At 44.0% G+C, this 16483-nt stretch overlaps 1 protein-coding gene across 4 annotated transcripts in view; it reads left to right on the forward strand.

Moving 5' to 3' along the window:
* Positions 1 to 16483, forward strand: part of TRIO (trio Rho guanine nucleotide exchange factor) — a 297012-nt gene that overhangs the window by 187313 nt on the left and 93216 nt on the right. For all 4 annotated transcript variants that reach the window (XM_063451950.1, XM_063451954.1, XM_063451955.1 and 1 more), the window contains exons 26-30: positions 1053 to 1122; positions 1421 to 1510; positions 3302 to 3394; positions 4582 to 4693; positions 4850 to 5040. In XM_063451950.1, the coding sequence (XP_063308020.1) occupies positions 1053 to 1122; positions 1421 to 1510; positions 3302 to 3394; positions 4582 to 4693; positions 4850 to 5040 (556 nt within the window). The remainder of the gene's footprint in view (positions 1 to 1052; positions 1123 to 1420; positions 1511 to 3301; positions 3395 to 4581; positions 4694 to 4849; positions 5041 to 16483) is intronic.

Raw genomic sequence — 16483 nt, forward strand, 5'->3', positions numbered from 1 at the left:
TTGATATCTAATCTCATCATGAAGCTTGGTCAAAATAGTGCTTAGTAAAGCTCTCAATAGAAGTGTCATTAGCAATATTAACTGCCTGGCCACAGCCTTGGGTTTATGTTGGTATTTTGTTTACCGCATATTGGTCCAGACATGTAAGTATCAATACATGTATTCCTGACCCTATAGTGTTTAACACACCAAATAGGTGGCCTAGCCCCCCTATAAAAGTTTAAAAGTCTCCTATTTCCAGCGCTGCACGGGTCCGCTGGTGCTGGCTACACCCCCTTTGTGACTTCCCATAAGGGAAGCATTGGGTTGGCTAAAATCGGGACGGGGCCAAATGCCATTTTGGCCAATCGGGACCTCCTCATAGAGATGCATTGAATCAATGCAGAGCGTGGGGACGCTGAACGTCAGGGCTGCTTACTGTGCAGCCCTGAGCCAGGAAGCCCCTCCAGTGGCCATCTGAGGAGTGTGTAGTTGTTCTGATGACTATAGTGTCCCTTTAAGATATATTTCAAGGATGACTGCTGAATGTTGACCTTTCTCATGAATTTTCTTAATATCATTATCAAGGATGTATGGTAAAAAAAACACTAACTAAAACATTATTCCTCTTGTTTCTCGTAAATGGCCCCAAACATTATTCACTCGCTTTGAGTGATGGCTGCATGTCTTTTGCCAGTTTCCATTAACAAAAAATTACTTTTGAAACGTTTTGGTCAAGGGTGATTTCTACTTTATCTGTTTAGAGAATATAAAGAAATTCAATCTGGCAAATATGAACATTCTGTAACCTATTATTGAAAGAGTACAGAAAAGTTTATAAATCAGCCAGATCTCCATACCAAATTATGTGTGTTTGGCCAATGTATCAACCTCTTTCCAGTATTTCATAAAAAAAAAAAAAAGATTGGTGCATGAAGATGCAAAGCTGACCTTTATCACCGTTCTGTAGAGTTGGAGAAAAACTGTTGATGAAAAATAAATACATAGAAAACCTCAACATATTATGAATATGTATATATTAAACATTTATTTGGTTTGTTTTCCTCCCCTAGTATATTTTTGAAGGAGCTGGAGAAATATGAGCAGTTACCTGAAGATGTTGGACACTGTTTTGTCACTTGGGTAATCATCTGAGACTTTTTATTTATTTATTATTATTTTATAACGTGGCAAAGATACTCGCAGAAATCAATGTATGACACTTGTTAGGTAATATTTCTGTTATAGAGGGGGTGGGGAAGTAATTGTTTTAACTACAGGAGAATTTAAAGTGGAATGCAGATGTGGATAATCAAGACGTAAGTTGTGTGTGTAACTGAATATTTGAACAACTTTGAATATGATTGGAAAAACTAGAACGGCTGAACTGGCCATCTATATTCCTTTGTGCTTTATGGATACTATTCTTTATTTCTTTCAGGCTGACAAGTTTCAGATGTATGTTTCTTACTGCAAAAATAAGCCGGATTCCACACAAGTGATCTTAGAACAAGCGGGACCATATTTTGATGTAAGTTTTACTTTTCTCATACTTTGTGGGAAAAAAAGTTTTAAACCACTGCCTTAAAGATGTTACGTATGGTTTTACTTCCTCCCCATATTCATTGGATATTCTGGGCAGTCTAATCTTTCTGCTGCAGCACCACTTATCTACTGGAAAACAATCTGACTAACACCTCTCCTATTCTGTGCATGTTCATCATGCTATCTCCTTGCATTATTTGTGAATGCATACTGTATAGATTTCATGCATGGTAACATATATGCTTAGAAAAAAAGATGGTAGTACGATTTAAAGCTTTATTATATGTGTATATTGGGAGGAGGTAACATGCATTGGCTGCAATTTAAAAACATTTTGCTTATATAAAATAAACACTTGTTATTTTTAAAATTATATGTTACATTTAATGATTTTAAATTAAATCAAGAACAAACAAATGATGCCATCTATGTATACATTCATGACGTGAAAAGATTTAAACTCGTACCTTCAGCACCTGTTTACTTCCCATTAAATGGTCATGTTTAACAGAATTTCATATCTGTGAAATGTGTTATTGCCATAGTCCTTTTCATGTAAACATTTATAATGTACAAGTTGAGAGACATGTGTGAGAAGTACTAGCACCTGACTTCTTCACATAATGCCTAAACTTCCCAAATCTCTTAATATCAACAGGGTATTTACCAAAGTGAATTTCAAATTTTAGGACAGAGTAGCCAAACCTGATGATTTGACTGACCAGGGAGGGCAGAAAAGACCTCCCACAGGCAGTCCTTCTGCTCTCCTCATATAGCAACCACAGCGCAGGAACGGCGGCATGATGGACTTCTTTCCATTCAGATGGAAGAGGCTTTGCCAAACAGGGCAAATCAGATAAGTCATTAGGCTAAACGCGAGCAGACTGAAGGTGGTTGTTACGTGAAGAGTAACGTGAAGAGTACACTAAGGACATGGCGGCGCTGGAATGGAGGTAAGGTAAGTAAATCTTTATAGTTTCATTTGAATTCATCATGTATCTCTATGATATATGATGAATTCAGTGTATTTGAGGGGATTCAGACATAGTTAAAATATACATAAACGTTTCACTTTGAGTTTGAATTCACTTTCAATCCTCACTTCAGTAAATAACCTTGCCAGTTTCATCAAACATTTAAGCAAATCTAGGATTTAGAACACCTTCAATTACTTTAATTTGCTGTCTCAGTGTTAGAAAAACTTGTATGCTGGACACAGCAGTGTTAAAAATGCATTTTAGATGGCCGCCCCCCTCTCATTGCCCCCGTTAAAAAGGGTTACATTTTACCTTTATTCCAGTTCTGTCATGGCTGGCTCTGCCCCCTAAGCAGGGAACATCAAAATTGATGATCTCTGCAAATCCAAGCCTTAGGAGGCTATTGTGCATGCACGGCAAATTGCTGTTCTGGGCCAGTAAGCATCTCCTCTTAAAGATGCATTGAATCAGTGCATCTCTATGATGAACGTTTAACGCCTCCATGCAGAACGTTGAGATGCTGAATGTGCAGCACTGGCCCAGGAAGTACCTCTATTGGCCGGCTAAGTGACTGCCACAAGAGGTGTTACTAGTCAGTTTTCATAAAAAAAAAAACCTGCACGGACATACTATGCCTATAGAGTCCCTTTAAATATTGTGTGCTGTTTGTGAAGTCATTCTGGGAGAAATTCATTATCATGTGAAATCTGAAATACTTAGCATAAAACGTAGCCGCTCAATGATACTGATCTTACTGACTGCGAAATGTGAGCTATTTAACCTCTCTGTAACCTCCGCAGGAAATTCAACATCGTCATGAATTGGCCAACTCAATCTCCTCTTACCTTATCAAGCCAGTACAGAGGATAACAAAGTATCAGCTTCTTTTAAAGGTAATCCGTGATTATCCCAAGGAAATAAACTAGTTTAAGCATTTGTGTTTTTTTTTTAGACCATTGTATTTATGTAAACCATTTATACATCCAGAAGGATAGTTGCTACTTTCAAGTGTGAACGATTCATAAAGAAGTAATATATTGGTTTAGTGCATTAAATATCCAGTTTTCATACTGCCCATTTGTTTACACAACATTTCCACTTTCTACCCATCACATCCTTTATTTCAAATAGTTTTTTTCTAATATTGTCCTTTTACGGTAAGATTGCAAAGCACACAGCTTTTCTTTCTCTCAAAACATTGAAACGAAAGCAGATAACTAATGCAGGGAAGAAAAAAAAAAACAGAACAACTTCAGAATAAAAGCATAATGTGTAAATGCGAATCTGTCTAGATATAATTTGTACATTGGAAATGACAGGAAAATGTTTTCAACCTTTGTGTAATTAAAACTCTCAGCACATTTACTTGTATTATTTACTGTTTATTAATTTTTATGTCAGATGCCCAGACGCACAGGGAGTGCTGTTGCAAAGAGTATTCCCATGCTGGTTATGGTTCAGGCACTAGCATGCCTGATGGTTTTGTGTTTAGAGTGTTCCTTTAACATATAAATCATCCCAAAATATTGAATATTAATGCTAATAAATGCAGTTCTGCATGTACAATATAATAAGTAAAGTATTTGCAATTATCTAGGATTGGTAAAATGGAAGTATACTGCACAAGATACTATTTTGAAATGGGAACAGTTTTAAAGGGACTAGTCACCAACACCACTGTAGATATATGTAGTGGTTCTGGTATCTATAGAATGTCCTTGCTGCCTGAGTACTGTGAACACTGCCTTTTTAGTGAAAAGTGAAATATAGTAAGAAAATGATTTATTGGTAAATAATATTCTCGGTTTGATGAAATGGATAAATACCAGGCAAGATATATTTCTAATAGGTGAGCAGTTTCAATCGACATGCTTTAACCCCTTAAGGACCAAACTTCTGGAATAAAAGGGAATCATGACATGTCACACATGTCATGTGTCCTTAAGGGGTTAATTTTTACATTTCTGTCTGGATAATGTGAATGTATTTTATTGTCTTTACCATGTAATACAAATAATGTTTGTAAGTTTTGCCTATGATCAGAGGGAAATGTAGCTAATCATCTTATGTTTTTATTTAGGAGCTGTTAACATGCTGTGAAGAAGGAAAAGGGGAGATTAAAGATGGATTAGAGGTGATGCTTAGTGTACCCAAAAGAGCCAATGATGCCATGCATCTTAGCATGTTGGAAGGTAAGAATCCACTGTAATGTGTGTAATAGTAAAGGCAAAACCTACCGGAGAAACTGGGTCACAATCATAAAACCATGATGCTAATAATAGAGAGGGGGAATAATTCGGGACATCTCTGAGATGGTTACTACATTATGCATATCCTGTTTGATACAGGTTTTGATGAAAACATTGAAACTCAGGGAGAACTGATTCTGCAGGAGTCCTTTCAAGTATGGGACCCTAAAACCTTGATTCGAAAGGGCCGGGAGAGGCATCTTTTCCTATTTGAAATGTCTCTAGTCTTCAGCAAAGAGGTGAAAGATTCAAGTGGACGAAGCAAGTACATTTACAAGAGTAAATTATTTGTAAGTATTATTTTGTTTTCCTATCAAATGCATCCACCACATGAACATTTTTTTTTTTTTAATGCAGTTTATTATGCCTTTTTGTTCCAAGACTAATGTCATCTTAAGTTTGTTGCAAAACATTTACACCAACTTCAAAATACATGATGATGAGATATTGTAAAAAAAAAAAAAAAATAGAAAAATTGCCATTTTGTTTTCTTTATTTTATTTACCTCTTAGTACACTGGCTTTGGGTACCTAAAATATATACCGTATATATACTCGAGTATAAGTTGACCCGAATATAAGTCGAGACCCCTAATTTTACCCCCCAAAAATGGGAAAACTTATTGACTCGAGTATAAGGCTAGGGTGGGAAATGCAGCAGCTACTGGTAAATTTCTAAATAAAATTAGATCCCCCAAAAATTATATTAATTGAATATTTATTTACAGTGTGTGTATATAATGAGTGCAGTGTGTGATGCAGAGCCTTGGTTTGGGGTGGGGGGGGGGGGCATTTTTATTATTATTTTTTAATTATTATTTTAATATAAAAACATTTTGTTATATTAATATTTTTTTTATTTTATTATTTTTTTATTATTATTAATATTTTAGTTTATTTTTTATTTATTTATTTTCGTCCCCCCTCCCTGCTTGTTAGCTGGCATGGGAGGGGGGATCTTATCCCCTGGTGGTCCAGTGGAGATGGGCTGTGTAGGAGGGGGCTGGCAGGAAGCATTTACTTACCTCTCCTGCAGTTCCTGTCAGCTCCCTTCTCTCACCTCCGGTCCGGTCAGCTCCTCTGTAAGTCTCGCGAGACTTACAGTGGAGCTGACCGGACCGGCGCGGAGGAGAAGGGAGCTGACAGGAGCTGCAGGAGAGGTAAGTAAATGCTTCCTGCCAGCCCCCAACATTACAAGCCCGGCGGTCCTGGTCTGTATTATGGCAATGCAAGTTGCCATAATACAGACATTAACTCGAGTATAAGCAGAGTGGGGGTTTTTCAGCACAAAAAAATATGCTGAAAAATTTGACTTATACTCGAGTATATACGGTAAATGGCAGACCTGCTATAAATTTCTGTTTTGTAAAGCTCACATTTTTTAGATTATTATTATTATTATTATTGCCATTTATATAGCGCCAACAGATTCCGTAGCGCTTTACAATATTTTGAGCGGGGGGATGTAACAATAAATAAGACAATTACAAGAAAACTTACAGGAATAATAGGTTGAAGAGGACCCTGCTCAAATGAGCTTACAGTCTATAGGAGGTGGGGTATTAGAAACATTAGGATAGGAAATATCAAGTAGGAGTGAAGCAGAGCTGGAGGAGAGAGCAAAGCACTATCCCATAGGAGAGCAAGAGACAGGTATGTAAGGGAGAGATTACTCTGGGAGGCCATACGCTTTCCTGAAGAGATGGGTTTTAAGGCCCTTCTTAAATGATTGAAGACTAGGGGAGAGTCTGATGGCAGTAGGCAAGTTATTCCATAGGAGAGCCGCCCGTGAGAGGTCCTGCAAGCGCGAGTTGGCCGTACGGGTGCGAGCAGCGGTCAGGAGGTGGTCGCGGGCAGAGCGGAGGGTACGAGGAGGGGCATACCTCTGGATCAGTGAAGAGATATAAGAGGGGCTGGAATTGTTCAGTGCTTTAAATGTATGGGTTAGCACTTTGAATTGACTCATATAGGATACAGGGAGCCAATGTAAGGACTGGCAGAGGGGCGAGGTGTGAGAGGACCGACTGGATAGGAAAATCAGTCTAGCTGCAGCATTCATTACAGACTGTAGCGGGGCAGTACGGCTTTTGGGGAGACCAATCAGGAGAGGGTTACAGTAATCCATGCGGGAAATTACTAGAGCATGGACAAGCTCCTTGGTAGCATCTTGCGTAAGAAAGGGGTGGATGCGGGCTATGTTTTTGAGTTGGAACCTACAGGACTTGGCAACAAACTGGATGTGAGACTCAAAGGTGAGACCAGAGTCAAGTATGACGCCAAGACAGCGCGCTTGTAGGGATGGACTTATGTGGATATCACTGACTTGAAGGGAGAGTGAGAGAGGAGGATCAGTATTAGGAGGAGGAAAGACAAGGAGTTCAGTTTTAGAGAGGTTAAGTTTGAGAAAGCGTGACGACATCCAGTCAGAGATGGAAGAGAGGCAAGCAGTGACACGTTGCAGGACGGCCGGGAGAGGTCCGGTGAGGAGAGGTATATCTGAGTGTCATCAGCGTACAGGTGGTAGTTGAATCCAAAAGAGGCAATACGTTTTCCAAGAGAGGCAGTATAAAGAGAAAATAGAAGGGGACCAAGGACAGAGCCTTGGGGAACTCCAACCGAGACAGGGCGAGGGGGGGAGGTATCCTTGGAAAAGGAGACACTAAATGAGCGTTGGGAGAGATAGGAGGAAAACCAAGAGAGGACAGAGTCACAGAGACCGAGTGATTGAAGAGTTTGAAGGAGGAGAGCATGATCAACTGTGTCAAAGGCAGCAGAGAGGTCAAGGAGAATTAATATGGAGTAGTGACCTTTGGATTTAGCGGAGATTAGGTCATTAGTCACTTTGATAAGAGCGGTCTCAGTAGAGTGGAGAAGGCGGAAGCCAGACTGAAGAGGGTCAAGGAGAGAGTTGGAATTAAGGAAGTGAGACACACGGGTAAAGACAAGTCTTTCCAAAAGCTTTGATGAGTAAGGGAGCAGGGATATGGGACGATAGTTAGAGGGGGAGGACGGGTCAAGAGATGTTTTTTTCAGGATAGGTATTACAGTGGCATGTTTAAGGTCAGCAGGATCAGTGCCAGAAGAGAGAGAGCAGTTAAAGATGTGTGTTAGGATAGGCACAAGACAAGGGGAGAGAGATCTGATGAGGTGAGATGGGACAGGATCAAGTGGGCAAGTGGTGGGGCGAGAGGAATGGAGAAGTGCAGCCACCTCTTGTTCAGTAGCTGGGGAGAAAGTCTGAAGGGTAGGGAAAGCATGATTTATGTGTGGTTGAGAAGGAGAACGGCAAGGAGGGGAGAATTGTTTCCTTAGCTGTTCAATCTTGTCAGTAAAGTAATATGCAAAGCTATCAGCTGTAAGGTTAGTTTGGGGGGTGGCCACAGCAGGGCGGAGAAGGGAATTAAAAGTGCCAAAGAGACGTCTGGGATTGCGGGAGCATGAACTAATGAGAGAGGAAAAGTAGGACTGTTTGGCGAGGGCAAGGGCTGCGCTGTATGAAAGCAACATGAATCTATAATGAAGATAGTCTGCCTGGGTGCTGGACTTCCTCCAGGAGCGTTCAGCACAGCGGGAGCAACTCTGCAGATAGATTGAACCACGAGGTTCTAATTGAAGCCTGCATTAACTTTTGAGACTGTATATTTGAGAATTGTGTAACTAAAATGTGATTTCCCTCTGTGAACTTCAGTTTTTTAAGCTGATGAAGTGTGCTAATGGAGGTTGTTCACTTTTCGCATCTGATTTCATTGGTTATGCTCCTCTTGTCCTTGTGCATTAAATAATTTTCACGTCCAGTGTACCTGCAGTTCATGCACAGACTATTTAGCCTGCTTGTCAGACTTTGATGACAGGTGTAGCTAGTTGACACTTAAACATGTCTTTACTTTTGCTCCTCGTGATTATGTTACTTCAAAGTCTGCTTGAGGAGTAGTTGGGTAGTGAGTTCCCTACCAAACTGCGCTGACCACGACTCTTCTCTGGTCTCTGGGACTCCTTTGGCAGCACCTGGAGGATAGAATGTCAAATTATTTCATCCCAGCACACAGAGCCATGTAAGAGCGTAAGAACACAAGGAAGCCACCTACCTGGTCCAAAAATATGTAGAAAAAAGGAACATGACTATTAACATGTATAGTACATATATTTCATATAATTGTTTATTTAAAATTGGGACAAGAACAGTACAATAAAAAGAGAGTTTGGACCTAGAGTTTTCCAGAATTATTTTATACATTGTGAATTAAACACAAAAATAAATACAGTAGACAGAAATAGTGAAGTGGGGAGGAGTTACCCACTGAGAGTAGTGTGTTCCATTTGCATATAGTATATATTTATTCATATATGAGTGTGTCAGGGATTATGTATCCGCTTTGGGGTGAGTCACTATGTATCTGTGTGTGTGGGTGTGTACATGCATGTGCCTAGGAATGTATGAATGCATGTCATCCCTCTCTCTTTTATATAGATGCCTAGGTTTGTAAGTTATGTTAAATTCTAGAAATTGTAATTCTTAAAAACATTTAGCATTTATCAGCTTAAAGGGACTCTATAGTCACCATATAAAAGCAAGAAAGACAGGTCCCCCAGCCTTCCTTCTTGCTTTTATATGAACTTTCATTCATTAAAAAAAAAAAATCGGTGTTTTTATATTAAAAACTTACCTCCGTTCCAGCGCCGAGCTCCCCGCTAGGCCGCGCCCCCTTTTTCGTCAAAATGACGAAATCGCGGGGCCCAATGGGACGGCTTCGCGCTGGACCAATCGCGTTCTTCATAGAGCGGCATTGAATGCCGCCCTATGAAGAACCTGAGCGCTTTACCGCGCATGTGCGCGGAATGCGCGTTCGCGAGCTGAGCTGTCTGACTGACAGCTCAGCTCGCTTTCTAAAATTATCAATAATAATTTAGGGCCCCCACCCGCCCTGTGCGGCGGGTGGGGGCCCTAAAATGATCAATGAGGGGGGGGACCTACTGTCCCCCCCCCGGCCCCCACCCCTGTGCGGCGGGTGGGGGCCCTAAAATTATCAATGAGGGGGGGGACCTACTGTCCCCCCCCGGCCCCCACCCCTGTGCGGCGGGTGGGGGCCCTAAAATTATCAATGAGGGGGGGGGGACCTACTGTCCCCCCCCGGCCCCCACCCCTGTGCGGCGGGTGGGGGCCCTAAAATTATCAATGAGGGGGGGACCTACTGTCCCCCCCCGGCCCCCACCCCTGAGCGGCGGGTGGGGGCCCTACAATTATCAATGAGGGGGGGGACCTACTGCCCCCCCCCCGGCCCCCACCCCTGAGCGGCGGGTGGGGGCCCTAAAATGATCAGTAAGGGGGGGGACCTACTGTCCCCCCCCGGCCCCCACCCCTGTGCGGCGGGTGGGGGCCCTAAAATGATCAATAAGGGGGGGGACCTACTGTCCCCCCCCCCCGGCCCCCACCCCTGAGCGGCGGGTGGGGGCCCTAAAATGATCAATAAGGGGGGGACCTACTGTCCCCCCCCGGCCCCCACCCCTGTGCGGCGGGTGGGGGCCCTAAAATGATCAATAAGGGGGGGGACCTACCGGCCCCCACCCCTGAGCGGCGGGTGGGGGCCCTAAAATGATCAATAAGGGGGGGACCTACTGTCCCCCCCCCGGCCCCCACCCCTGTGCGGCGGGTGGGGGCCCTAAAATTATCAATAAGGGGGGGGGACCTACTGTCCCCCCCCCGGCCCCCACCCCTGAGCGGCGGGTGGGGGCCCTAAAATTATCAATAAGGGGGGGGGACCTACTGTCCCCCCCCCCCGGCCCCCACCCCTGAGCGGCGGGTGGGGGCCCTAAAATTATCAATAAGGGGGGGGACCTACTGTCCCCCCCCCCGGCCCCCACCCCTGAGCGGCGGGTGGGGGCCCTAAAATTATCAATAAGGGGGGGGGACCTACTGTCCCCCCCCCCGGCCCCCACCCCTGAGCGGCGGGTGGGGGCCCTAAAATTATCAATAAGGGGGGGGGACCTATTGTCCCCCCCCGGCCCCCACCCCTGAGCGGTGGGTGGGGGCCCTAAATACAAAGGGGGGGGGGACCCTAGTTAACCCTCCCCCCCAAAAAAAAAAAATATCTCCCTACCTACCCCCCTCACCCTTAAAATAATGAGGGGGGACCATTAACTAAAAACCTGTAAAAAAATGAGAGAAAATCAACTTACCATTCGATGTTTTCTTTCTTCTAAAATCTTCTTTCTTCAGCCCCAAAAAAGGCCAAATAAAAATCCATAATAACCGACGCAATTAAAAAAAAAAAAAAAAAAAAACGAGCGCAAAAAAAAATAATCCATCTTCACCCATGGAGGGCTCCGCGCAGACTGAGCTCCGCAGGGCGGGGGAAGGCTTATAAAGCCTTGCCCCGCCCTGCAATTAGGCTAAGAACACTCTGATTGGTGGGTTTAAGCCAATCAGAGTGCTCTTTGTCATTTTACAAGCGTGGGAAAGTTCTTTGGAATTTTCCCACGCTTGTAAAATGACACAGAGCACTGTGATTGGATGGATTTCAAGCCATCCAATCACAGTGCTCTGTGTCATTTTACAAGGGTGGGAAAGTTCTTTGGAATTTTCCCACGCTTGTAAAATGACAAAGAGCAATGTGATTGGATGGCTTGAAATCCATCCAATCACAGTGCTCTGTGTCATTTTACAAGCGTGGGAAAATTCCAAAGAACTTTCCCACGCTTGTAAAATGACAAAGAGCACTGTGATTGGATGGATTTCAAGCCATCCAATCACATTGCTCTGTGTCATTTTACAAGCGTGGGAAAATTCCAAAGAACTTTCCCACGCTTGTAAAATGACAAAGAGCACTCTGATTGGCTTAAACCCACCAATCAGAGTGTTCTTAGCCTAATTGCAGGGCGGGGCAAGGCTTTATAAGCCTTCCCCCGCCCTGCGGAGCTCAGTCTGCGCGGAGCCCTCCATGGGTGAAGATGGATTATTTTTTTTGCGCTCGGGTTTTTTTTTTTTTTTTTTTATTGCGTCGGTTATTATGGATTTTTATTTGGCCTTTTTTGGGGCTGAAGAAAGAAGATTTTAGAAGAAAGAAAACATCGAATGGTAAGTTGTTTTTATCTTATTTTTTTTTTCTTTACAGGTTTTTAGTTAAAGGGTCCCCCCTCATTATTTTTAGGGTGAGGGGGTAGGTAGGGAGATAAGTTTTTTTTTTTGGGGGGGGGGGGGGGGGGAGAGGGTTAACTAGGGTCCCCACCCCCTTTGTATTTAGGGCACCCACCCACCGCTCAGGGGTGGGGGCCGGGGGGGGACAATAGGTCCCCCCCTATTGATAATTTTAGGGCCCCCACCCACCGCTCAGGGGTGGGGGCCGGGGGGGGGGCAGTAGGTCCCCCCCCCTTATTGTGAATTTTAGGGCCCCCACCCGCCGCACAGGGGTGGGGGCCGGGGGGGGACAGTAGGTCCCCCCCCTATTGTGAATTTTAGGGCCCCCACCCACCGCTCAGGGGTGGGGGCCGGGGGGGGGGGCAGTAGGTCCCCCCCCCTTATTGTGAATTTTAGGGCCCCCACCCGCCGCACAGGGGTGGGGGCCGGGGGGGGGCAGTATGTCCCCCCCTTATTTTTTATTTTAAGGCCCCCACCCACCGCACAGGGGTGGGGGCCGGGGGGGGACAATAGGTCCCCCCTTATTGATAATTTTAGTGCCCCCACCCGCCGCACAGGGGTGGGGGCCGGGGGGGCAGTATGTGCCACCCTTATTTTTAGGGCCCCCACTCACCGCTCAGGGGTGGGGGCCGGGGGGGGGGGGGGGGGGAGGAGAGTAGGTCCGTCCCCCCACTCCCTTCAACCACTATTGTGGCCAGACAGCATCCCTGTGGGTTCGGGCTTCAGCTGTCAGCTGAAGCCACGCCCACAGCAGTGCTGACAGGCTGTCAGCACACAAAGCGCGTTCACAGTGCTTTGTGTGCTGATAGCCCGTCTGATGCATTCACCCAGAATGCATCGGACGAGAGGCCTTTTTAGGGCCTCTGAACTCGGAAGTCCCTCTGGTGGCCGTCTGATTGACTGCAACAAGAGGTGTTCCAAGCTTCCAATGTAAACACTGCATTTTCTCAGAAAATACAGTGCTTACAAGAAAAAGGCTCCGGGTAGCTGTAGCACTCACCTAAACAACCTCATTAAGCTGAAGTTGTTCAGGTGACTATAGTGTCCCTTTAAATAAAAGATGTGTTTTAAATATCATTTTGATCATTTGCAAAGGGAAAGAGTTAAATCAGTATGCTTCTTTATTTAGGAGTAAGAGCATGGTAAAATATGTGCCTATGTTAACATATATACTATAGCTGTGTTTATATGTGTGCATATAATTGCTTTGCTGATTTTTCCCTTCCTTTAAAATCAGTTGAAAGTAATGTGCTAAGAGTATATCTTGATATTTTAATGTACCGTATATACTCGAGTATAAGCCGAGTTTTTCAGCCCATTTTTTGGGCTGAAAAACCCCAACTCGGCTTATACTCGAGTCAAGGTCTGTATTATGGCAATTTGCATTGCCATAATACAGACTGGGGGAGAGGGGGGCTGGCAGAGCTGTAACTTACCTGTTCTGCAGCTCCTGTCAGCTCTCTCCTCCTCCGCGCCGTCCGTTCAGCACCTCGGTCAGCTCCCAGTGTAAATCTCGCGAGAGCCGCGGCTCTCGCGAGACTTACAGTGTGAGCTGATAGAAGGAGCTGCACGGACGGCGCGGAGGAGGAGAGAGCTGACAGGAGCTGCAGAACAGGTAAGTTACAGCTCTGCCAGTCCCCCTCTCCCCCACACTGAACTGCCACTGGACCACCAGGGAAGGAGAGCCCCCCTCCCTGCCATGTATCAAGCAGGGAGGGGGGACGAAAAAAAAAAAAAAATAAGAAATAATAATAAAAAATAATAATAATAAAAAATAATAATAATAAAAAAAATAATAATAAAAAAAAAAGGGGGTATAAGGACCACTGTGGGACGGGGGGGGGGTATAAGGACCACTGTGGGACGGGGGGGGGTATAAGGACCACTGTGGGAGGGGGGGGTATAAGGACCACTGTGGGAGGGGGGGGGGGGTATAAGGACCACTATGGGAGGGAGGGGGGGTATAAGGACCGCTATGGGAGGGAGGGGGGGATAAGGACCACTATGGGAGGGAGGGGGGGTATAAGGACTGCTATGGGAGGGGGGGGGGATAAGGACCACTAGGGGAGGGGAGGGGGAAGTAAGGACCACTAGGGGAGGGGAGGGTAAGGACCACTAGGGGAGGGGAGGGTAAGGACCACTAGGGGAGGGGTGAGTCAGGACCACTGGGGGAGGGGGGTGAAGGAACACGGGGGTGGGGAGGTAAGGACCACTGAGGGAGGAGGAGGGGAGGTCAGGACATATGGGGGGGGGGGGCAAATATCCTTGCACCGGCCCTGCACACACTGCATTCATACACTGCATTCATACACACACACACTGCACTCATACACACACACACACACACTGCACTCATACACACACACACACACTGCACTCATACACACACACACACTGCACTCATACACACACACTGCATTCATACACACACACACTGCATTCATACACACACACACACACTGCACTCATACACACACACACACACACTGCACTCATACACACACACACACACACTGCACTCATACACACACACACTGCACTCATACACACACACACTGCACTCATACACTCATACACACGCTGCACTCATACACACACACGCTGCACTCATACACACACACGCTGCACTCATACACACACACGCTGCACTCATACACACACACGCTGCACTCATACACACACACGCTGCACTCATACACACACACGCTGCACTCATACGCACACACTGCATTCATTATACACACACTGTAAATAAATATTCAATTAATATATTTTTTTTAGGATCTAATTTTATTTAGAAATTTACCAGTAGCTGCTGCATTTCCCACCCTAGTCTTATACTCGAGTCAATACGTTTTCCCAGTTTTTTGGGGAAAAATTAGGGGCCTCGGCTTATATTCGGGTCGGCTTATACTCGAGTATATACGGTACATCTTCTTTGCACTAATAAACAGTACTTTATCTGTGTTGAATGTTAAAGGATCACTATAAGGTCAGGAACACAAACATGTATTCCTGACCCTATAGTGTTAAAACCACCCTTGGGCCCCTTGTGCCTCCATAAATATAGCAAAATGTTCCTGTATTGAAGCCTGAAGCTGTAGATCTGCATGCAGTTTGCCTCAGAAAAACAAGCTGTCTGTTGACATCATCAGAAAAGGTGGCCTGATCCAATCACAATGCTTCCACATAGGATTGGCTGAGACTGACAATGAGGCAGATCAAGGGCAGAACCAGCATGATTCAAACACAGCCCTGGCCAATCAGCATCTCCTCATAGAGATTAATTGAATCAGTGAATCCTATGAGGAAAGTTCAGTGTCTGCATGCAGAGGGAGGAGACACTGCATGTTTGGATGCATTTTAGGCAGCCATGACCCAAGAAGGGACAGCTATCTGAGGAGTGACCAGTGCAGTTATCACTAGGCTGTAATGTAAACACTGCTTTTTCTCTGAAAATACAGTGTTTACAGCAAAAATCCTGAAGGTAATGATTCTATTCACCAGAACAAATTCAATAAGCTGTAGTTGTTCTGGTGACTATAGTGTCCCTTTAATACAGTGATGTATTCAGAGATTTTAAGTTCTATAACATTTCAGTTCATGGCAAAGAATCAAATAATCAGTAGCATTGAAGTCATGTGCACAGACCAGGAAAATTCCTTCACTTAGTTTAATCTCTAAATTGTTTGACAGTGAAATCATTCTCAGTACATAAATGCAGCCAGTTGGGGGCGCACTAGGAATATATGTTTGCTCTTATTTCACTGTGTAAACTATAATACCTGTCCCTTCCGAGTGTATTCTAAGGAGCCATAATTCAGATTTTTATAAACAAGTCATTTTAGACCGTATTCGGATCAACACAGAAAATATGCCTTTTCATAAGGGGGAAAAATATTTTGTAAGAAAAACACAAGATCCATGAAATAAGCATAACATGTGCATTAGTATATGTATTATTATTAGTAATATTTATAGAGCACTAACATATTCTGCAGCATTTTGTAAATTATAGAAAGGAGATATTAGCAGTAAAGAATGCCCTGCTCAGACAAGCTTTCAATCTACAGATGCATCATATACCAGCATTCTCTGATTGATGCCAGTATGAGCATCATCTTTATGAATCCATATTAGATATCCATTCTTGTGAAGGAAACACTCTAGGAGTAACCACACATTATGTATTCATATTAGATAAATACTTTAATACATTTACATTTAATAAAGTCACCATCCACTGAATGTTCAATATTTACCTTTATTCGGCAGCACAATATGGGTTCCCATACAGATTTTTGTGCAAAAGCATTATATAACAGCTAGTCAGCTTAATAGATCATTTAGCCTCTAAAACTTAATGCAAATATTTTGATTTTGCTATTTTGGAAGCAAGGCAAACATTTGTAGGTAGAGTATGGCTACTGATAATGTTTTAAGGAAGGAATCTCAAACTCTGCACCCTCCCCCCAGTTGTTGATGGACTCCAACTCCAACATTACTTTACAACTCTACAACTTTTTAATGTAAAAGCCAGAGAGTAATGGGAGTTGTAGTTCAGCATCATCTAGATGGGCAAAATTTGAGATTTCTGTTTTA

Source organism: Pelobates fuscus, chromosome 4, assembly GCF_036172605.1.
Source record: "Pelobates fuscus isolate aPelFus1 chromosome 4, aPelFus1.pri, whole genome shotgun sequence".
NCBI classification, from domain to species: Eukaryota; Metazoa; Chordata; class Amphibia; order Anura; family Pelobatidae; genus Pelobates; species Pelobates fuscus.